The 7,898-nt window shown below is 39.3% G+C and overlaps 1 protein-coding gene and 1 long non-coding RNA gene across 2 annotated transcripts; one reads left to right on the forward strand and one right to left on the reverse strand.

Moving 5' to 3' along the window:
- The first annotated feature begins 1,506 nt into the window (after positions 1-1,506).
- LOC107574074 (uncharacterized) lies at positions 1,507-3,297 on the forward strand. Its single transcript, XR_001607620.1, has 3 exons — positions 1,507-1,755; positions 1,876-1,994; positions 2,998-3,297. It is a non-coding gene; the product is annotated as an uncharacterized lncRNA (long non-coding RNA).
- A 735-nt stretch (positions 3,298-4,032) lies between these two features.
- LOC107574073 (proline-rich protein 36-like) lies at positions 4,033-5,559 on the reverse strand. The gene has a single exon (XM_016260544.1). The coding sequence runs from the start codon at positions 4,764-4,766 to the stop codon at positions 4,242-4,244; it is 525 nt and encodes a 174-aa protein (XP_016116030.1). The 5' UTR covers positions 4,767-5,559; the 3' UTR covers positions 4,033-4,241.
- Positions 5,560-7,898: the final 2,339 nt, after the last annotated feature.

Genomic DNA, 7,898 nt, shown 5'->3' on the forward strand with positions numbered 1-7,898 from the left:
CCCCCCAGTAATTCGCACCCTGCACGCGCACAGACACACACACACACACACAGGTTTGTTTTTATGGTTTATGGGGACTCTCCATAGGCGTAATGGTTTTTATACTGTACAGACCGTTTATTCTAATGCCCTACATCAACGCTACCCCTAAACCTACCCCTCACAGGAAGCTTTCTGCATTTTTAGATTTTCAAAAAAAACTCATTCTGAATTATTTATAAGCCTTTTGAATTACGGGGACGCTGAAAATGTCCTCATAAATCACCTTCTCGTTGAAATACCTGTCATACCCATGTTATTATACAAATTTGTGTCCTCATAAACCACATAAACATACACACACACACACTAATAAAGAATAGATTATGTGAAGTGCATTAGAGCATCGCGGTTGATTCACGGCGACAGATGGTCCAAACGCATGGAGCCGGTGATGTTGATGGCCATCTCAGGGAGCAGAGATGCCGATGCTTCTCACCTGAGCAGCTTCAGTTTCACTAACGGCGCATCATAACGGCAGTGAAGCGTTAAACAGGCTACCCAATATAGTAATGAAGCAGATGCGATGAACTGCGTCCTGTTGCGCTGCTGCGCTCGGTCATAAAGATCAAATCCACGGGGCCATTTCTGCAAAAACGCGCGTGAACTCCCTCGATGAAACAGATGAATTAGTTTTATTTGTCGCCCGGTTTAGATTGGATCGCGTTCATGAATGTGCAGCATAATGAACAATGGGAAGCTGTTTCTCCTGCGTCTGGGAAAGATATTCATACACTGGTAAATTAAGTCCAAAATTGTACTCTAAAGTACATCTTCGGATGCAATCAAAGATCAAATCAAAATCTGAAAGAAACCATAGGTTGGACGATCCCGGTAAGGTCCACTGCTAAAGAGAGGTTCACCAGGAGACTAAAGCACGCGCAGGAACCGGCACCCGGTGATCTCGAGCTTCGCCGCCTGCGCGCATGTGATGGAAGTTTGTGAGAACGCTTTCGTTTTCACTTTAATCGTCTAACCACACGTGTTGAGCTTTATACGAAGTGAAATTCAACAATGACTTGACATAACATTACTGCTTTCATAATAATCATGTCAGGTCCTATACAAATCTGGTTGAAATGCGCCTGTTATCTTGGTCGAGCAGAATTTTGGGTGAGTTGTAGACTTGAAATGTTCCATTCAAACCAGTGAGCTGTGTTTATTAACGCATTCTGCAAATTCATCCAGGATTACAGCAGCGATGATATATTGCATGCAAATGCTGTTAATCTGTCCTGAATAACAAGCGTTTAGGACTACTTGTGGGTTCAAGTTGGAAAATGCGCCCCCTTGTGGACCACACATTATTCACATTTTCAAAGTCAGATTTAAACCTGACAATTTAAAACAGTTCAACTGATTTTTTTTAATACTATCTGTAGTTCGAATCGAAACTTGAATATCCAAACATACATAATAAAATATAGCTATAATAAACCTAAACATACATGTTAATACATCCGTTTAAATATGATATAACGCATCAAACCTGACTGTGTGAATAATTGAGCACTGTGATTGGTTGACCGTTTTCGTCAAGCGGTGCTCGGCGCGCGCGGGCTTCACAAGCTAAAGCGAAAACCGTCTGACTTACTGAAAATATATATTTTTTTCCTTTCTCAAATGGGGTATTTATTGTCCACAGTAAAGTTTGTTCATATCTGTAGCATTGTAACTCTCATCACACCATCCAGCCAAGTCAAGACGATCGAGAAGGTAATTCTAGCTTAGCTTTGGCTGATAGCAAAATACTGCAAGCACAAACTACAGGCTAGAATTAACGTAAACCTCTTATGATTGTTAGAAATAGTAGCCTTCATGTTTTATTCACTGTAGCTACGTTTGAGAAGTGCAGTATGATTGATGAATGACTACTGTACTCACTTGCAATCAGGACACAGACAGATGGAGCTGGAGGACAAAAAGTGAGCATAGTACGAACAGATGACATGGAGGTGAGTGAAATATTAGAACAAATGTTGGATATTCATCCAAACGTGCAACCTTCACGAATAATGCCAAATATTTCAAACATGAATTCACATTTTTTAATTCCTGAAATATATGAAAATGTTTCTAGAAATATATCTTTCTTTAAATAATGAAGTTTTATTGTGTCTTTCTTCCAAAATAATCAACTCTGCAGCTAATTACTTTGTCCTCTTCTTTAATAAACCAAAAATAGTTTTATAAGACAAATTATACTACATGGTTCCACTCCTCCATTAACCTCCATCTTTAAATCCTTAATTAAATGGTTCAAGTATTACTGTTGTTCTAAAAACACGAAAAAGAAATCAATCTTAAATATGTGGTTGTATCTAATTCATCCATCATCATTGCACTTATGATTTTAATAGAGAAAAAAGAAAACTACAACCATTATCTATAATATACAATTGCAACATATCTTCCGGTAATAATAATAATAATAATAATAACTAATATCAACTTACCTCAGAAAGAACATTTAACTGTTGGCTGTGATAATTTTTTCTCTAAATATATAAATAATTAAATTAGTTTGTCCTAAAAAAAAACAGAACTGCATCAATTTATTTTTATGATTCATCATCAGTAGGTGGCGCTAGTGCAACAGCTAGTCAACAGCCGAAAAAATTAGCTTTCTAAAAGTGAAGACAATGCATATTAACAAAAATGAACAAAAAGACAGAAATTAGATTACTAAAGTGCTGTAGAAAATATAACAGAAATACTAATTATTTTAATACTAATAGTAAGTCTTGCCAACAAGCACACACTTTGACCCCTCCATCAGATATTGTACATCTAACTCTATATACAAATACACCCTCCACAGCATCTAAAACACATTGATGGCATTGACAACAAACAGCTCATTTACTACAGCTTTGTGTCTTTAGTAGAGTAGAGAACATTCTCTCTCTCTCATATATACACTTCCTTCACTCCTTTTCTCCCTCATGTGTCTTTTAGACACCTCCTTTTTTCTAGTTGCCACAACATCATCAGTAACCCAGGAAACCCATTGAAACAAGAAGGACCCAGGAAATGAAGTAATGATTCAGGAATGTTGGGAGACAAGAGTTTCCCCCACAGCTGAAATCTCCCTCTCCAGAGGAGAATAGCAAACAGAGTAGCTCTGTCTGAAGCCACATGAGGTCAACAGTCCTTGGACAACAACAAAACATTACCCATAACACAACAGAATGCATGATCTAATTACAACCTATATCTATGTAAAAATCTCTACTAACCTAATAATAAATAAAACAGAGACAAACAGAAAGTTGTCTGAATATGATCATTTGGCAAATGCAGTCATATAGGTTAACAGGACCAAAAAGCTGTTTGGCAATAAGAACTTCAATAGGCTGTGATGGTAACCTGTTGGGCCTTCAGTAAAGTGTTAAAATCAACATAATTGATTAGATTGAGAAAAGTGTCCGTTTCATACCAAAATGTAGACCGACCTGAATGTGAGTTTGCAGTCAATCGTGAGGAACCAGTCTGTTGTTGAAACCATTAACCACTGTTAAATTACTGCATTATCTATTGGCAAGATTTATAAAAAATAAAAAAATTAAAAAAAGCAATATTGCTTAAAATAATTGCTCAAAACCATTTTACAAACTGCTCTTTGAGGCTCCCAAAAGCGTCCTGGCCAGGATTTCTATATTGCCTTGCTGAAGGTAATGATCAAAAAGTAGTTTGACCAATAACATGCAGGCATTGTACATAATCGACCAATCGTGACACGTGAGAAGGTGGGATCTACAGAGAATGGTCAAAGCGATCTAAATACGTGTACATATTACGTGTGTTCAACTTTGAAACAAAGTAAATATAGTTTTCATGTTGACTAAGTAGTTGAAATCCTACAGGCATGTAATTAATAAAATACCATGAATACATAAATATGTCTAAAGTTTAAATACTTAAAAAAAATGTATGATTGTTGAAGCAAAATTATAGGTGAGAGTTTAAGCTACAAAGAAACCCAAACTCTTCAGGAATGTGGTTGCGTACTGAAGACTCAAAATGACTGCATTCAGAAGGGATTAGCTAGAACACAAGAGACCCAATTAGAAGGCTTATGGGATACATTTGTAAAATCCAGGTAGAGCTATTGGACAGCTTAGTGTTTTCTATTATAGTTTGGGATAGGTGATTGATACTGGTCTTTAGTGCACATGCTGGATTGAATAGTGCTCAGACTGTCAGTGATGTGTCTCCAGTTCCACCACAGTCCAGTCACCCTGTGGGGAACTGGCCTGGCTGCTGGGGGAGTAACTACTGACGGAGGCCACTGTTGCGGTGGAGCAGTCGAAGTGGGACATGATGTGTGGGCACATGCTGCTCTCTAGAGGGCTGAGGATGCCCCCTCCCTGACCAGGTAGGTACAGGATCGGAAGACAGCCGTCCTCCCCAGCTAGAAGCATAGCCTGGTTAATAAGCTGCTGGACCATGTCCAGTTTTGTGTTCCAGTCTAGTTCCTGTGGAGGTGGTCGGCGAAGGTTTCCATTGGCCACTCTAAGCGGTAGGTCTGTCGGGATGGAATGGCCTGTCTGGTTGGGGGAACCTTGGTTGGCGGTAGATCCGTTTTCTGCATCCCCTTCTTCCTCGCTGGTCTCCATGGCCTCATAGATGGTGCAGAGTCCAGATGAATGTGACTGGAGACACGGTTGCCCTTTCACCTGCCTTTTCACCTGTGACTGATGTTTGAGTCTCTGTTGCTGCTCCATCTCAAGCTGCCGTTGCAGGAGCTGTCGGCGGAGTCGGTGTTCCTGCTGCTGCTGTTGTAGTTGCAACTGAAGCAGCTCTCGACGTTGCCTCTCCAATGCCCTTTGCTGCTCCTGCCACTGTCTTTCTTCCTCCAGACACAGCCATTGCAGCCGTTCCTGTTCCTGGCGTTGCCGAATGTGCCGCAACTGCAGCTGGTGCTGCTCTAGCCTTCGCAGCTGCACATTAGGCACCGATGGAGTCGGTGGGACCCTCGGAGGAGCATCAACATGTTGAACATTGATACGAAGCTGTGGCTGCTGCAGTTGCTTGTGGGTGTTTGGCAGAGGGGCAAGGTACTTATTGTCATTCAACTCTTGGGTTAGCCTTGGATAGTTACCATTCTCCTGTTGGCTCAGTGAAAGCTGGTGCTCACCAGTCTGTATAGTGTTCCTGGGTTTCCCTGTGGACAGTCAAGAGCACTTGCAACATGTGTTTACTGACAGAGGCATTCATTATGAAGAAGGGTGTGACCAAACAGGAACAGAGGAAAAGCACAGACAGAAAGAGAAACATGCAGACAATAAAAGAAAACATAAACCAAAGAACAAATTAGACAAATCTTAATGAAGTAAGGAATCAAGTTTTCCCACACATCTTTCCTCGGTCCAAGCATTTTAATTGGCTTTCCTACCTGCCTGTCAACGTATGTATCTGCATACCTCTGCGCAGCCGGTTCACGCAGACAGGATACTCCATCAGCGCGTTCACGCACGCTGTGCGAGAATGGCAGACAAACATCAACAACCCGATCTTCCTTCCTGGTATTGTAGTACTTTTAAAGTTTTCTCACCGGTGAATGACCCATGATGTAGCCCAGCGGTTCCCAATTCCAGTCCTTGCGATTCAGATAACCAGCTCGTTAGAAGTGAGCTGCGTGCATGAACTGTGTTCCGATCGATATGATCCCTACACAGTGTTCATTGCTCCCTCCTCCCTGAGCAGGGGAAATCCGTTGAAGTTTACTTCACTTAGGAACATGGGCTGGAATTGGGAACCGCTGATGTAGCCTATTGTATTCTGGTCTGTGAGCGTAAATGCGTTCAGGGGGTGTGGCTTTGGACGGCGATTGCAGGGAGGGTGGGATGTTCGCTTTCAGTGCTATCAGGCTAAAGTTAGCATTTTCCAAGATCTCCTACTGCACCTTTAATATGTTAAGATCCATCTACTGCATCTGTGGTGTGCTGTTGATTATGAAAAAAAAATTCTACTGGCATTTAAAAACAAAAATGTATATGGGACAAGTGGTCAACTGCTGCCAGAGAAGCTGTGGAAAGAGCTTGTATTTAACTTAAAATATTCCTTTCAAGTAATATTTAGTATACAGTGTTAAAACAGAAAATCAACTGATTTAACCAGTGAGAGCCCACCAGTGAGATTTACCAGAATAGTTCAGCACTTCTGATTAAAAATATTTTAGCGGTGTAAAGAAATTCACCAAATCTTTCAGAGTTTGTGTGTTATTTGGGACTAAACAATCCAAAAAATATATAATGTTAATAAAATAATAATTGAATTCCATTAACAATGGACATTTTTAAAGTGTTGATGACCTAAACTTGCAAATTTAATTAAAATTATTTTTCTCAACATACCCCATCTGCCACATATGATTTTACATAACAGCATAAACTAGAGTTCAGAGTACAAAGGACCTGAAACAAATATTTTTCAAAGCAGAGACAAGGAGATAAACTGATAGACATTCACTACATCAAGAATGAATTGTACTTTGGCTAATTTACCTCCAGATATTTTTGATGTAAAATGACTATTTTTGATGGCAGGTGGGTGAAACAAGGAAGGAAGTGAAGAGGAGATGAGATGAGATTCCATACTGAGAAGAGGAAAAACAAAAAGAAGATTCTCTGGCACATCCAAAACTAAATTAACATTCTGGGAAGATTTTGAATTTTTGTGTTGAGTTTGAGTTTGTGTTTATGCTTTAATGCATAATGATGACAAAAGGTATTTCTTGAAACCCATTAACCAACTCCTTGAGATACCATGCAACCTTGTTGTGCTGGGCTTTCCAGGTGGGGTCCTGTTGTTGGGTTTAGGGGTCATGACATGCTTTAGTAAAGGGGGATCATAGACAATGAGCACTGACTGTCATTTCATCAAAAATACATCTGAAATAAACACCATTTCAGTAGATATCTGTTCAAAACCAAATACCACAGGAGCACTCAGACGAGAACAGACCATCAAGCCACTCAAAATAAAAAAACAAACAAACAGGAACAGACAGCATTGCAATGATGTTTAATGGAATTTTGGGAAAAACCTTTCAGTTATTGTAAATCATTAACGTCCAAACATCCCTGGATCATGTCTGGATTCATAGCAAGAATAATTTCTTAACTAGTTGCACATGCACTTCCAATTCTTGTAGAAATGTCCCAGTACTCACAGTACACTGACCTGCGACCATCATTTTAAAAATTTACAAATGCAGGAAAACACTTCAATTTTCATTAATAGAAATAGTCTGCTCCGAAGTACAAATTTTTAAGAACTGTAAATGAAAGAATCCAGATCAATCTGAGCCCAGTACTTTAAAACACTTAAGTTACGTGCCAATGAGAATCTATGTTATCCTTCACAAAAATGGGCAGCAGTAGCTCAAAACTAACAAAAGACAACCAAAAATGAAGTATGACTTGCCATCTAACACTCATTTACCTCCCTATGTCAAACACTGAGAGTGAAAAGCTTCTGAAGAATATTTAACCTGTATTTAATGCTAAAACAGTGCTGGAACACGTTTTAAAAGAGAAAGCTGGAATAAGTTTTAAAAGAGAGTAAAGCTACTTTTACAGTGCAGGAAAACTGATGTGTGTACAAACATTAAGGAAAGACAGGGATCTTAACAAATAAAAAAAAAACTAAGTATAAAAAAATGACATTTGATTGGTAAAAACAGTAGGATAAATACAAAGGTAGTTGGAGTCCACCGAGTGTGTTTATTCTTTTGCATTTTTGTCCTTTCATTAAAGGACATCAACTTAACTTAGACTAACATAGGTTCAGGGGTGCCATGAAACGCAGTGTTATTTAAAAAGTATATCTAATAGAAAATGAGAATAGCTACT

The sequence above is a fragment of the Sinocyclocheilus grahami genome, unplaced genomic scaffold (assembly GCF_001515645.1).
Source record: "Sinocyclocheilus grahami isolate Dianchi unplaced genomic scaffold, SAMN03320097.WGS_v1.1 scaffold2107.1, whole genome shotgun sequence".
Lineage (NCBI taxonomy): Eukaryota > Metazoa > Chordata > Actinopteri > Cypriniformes > Cyprinidae > Sinocyclocheilus > Sinocyclocheilus grahami.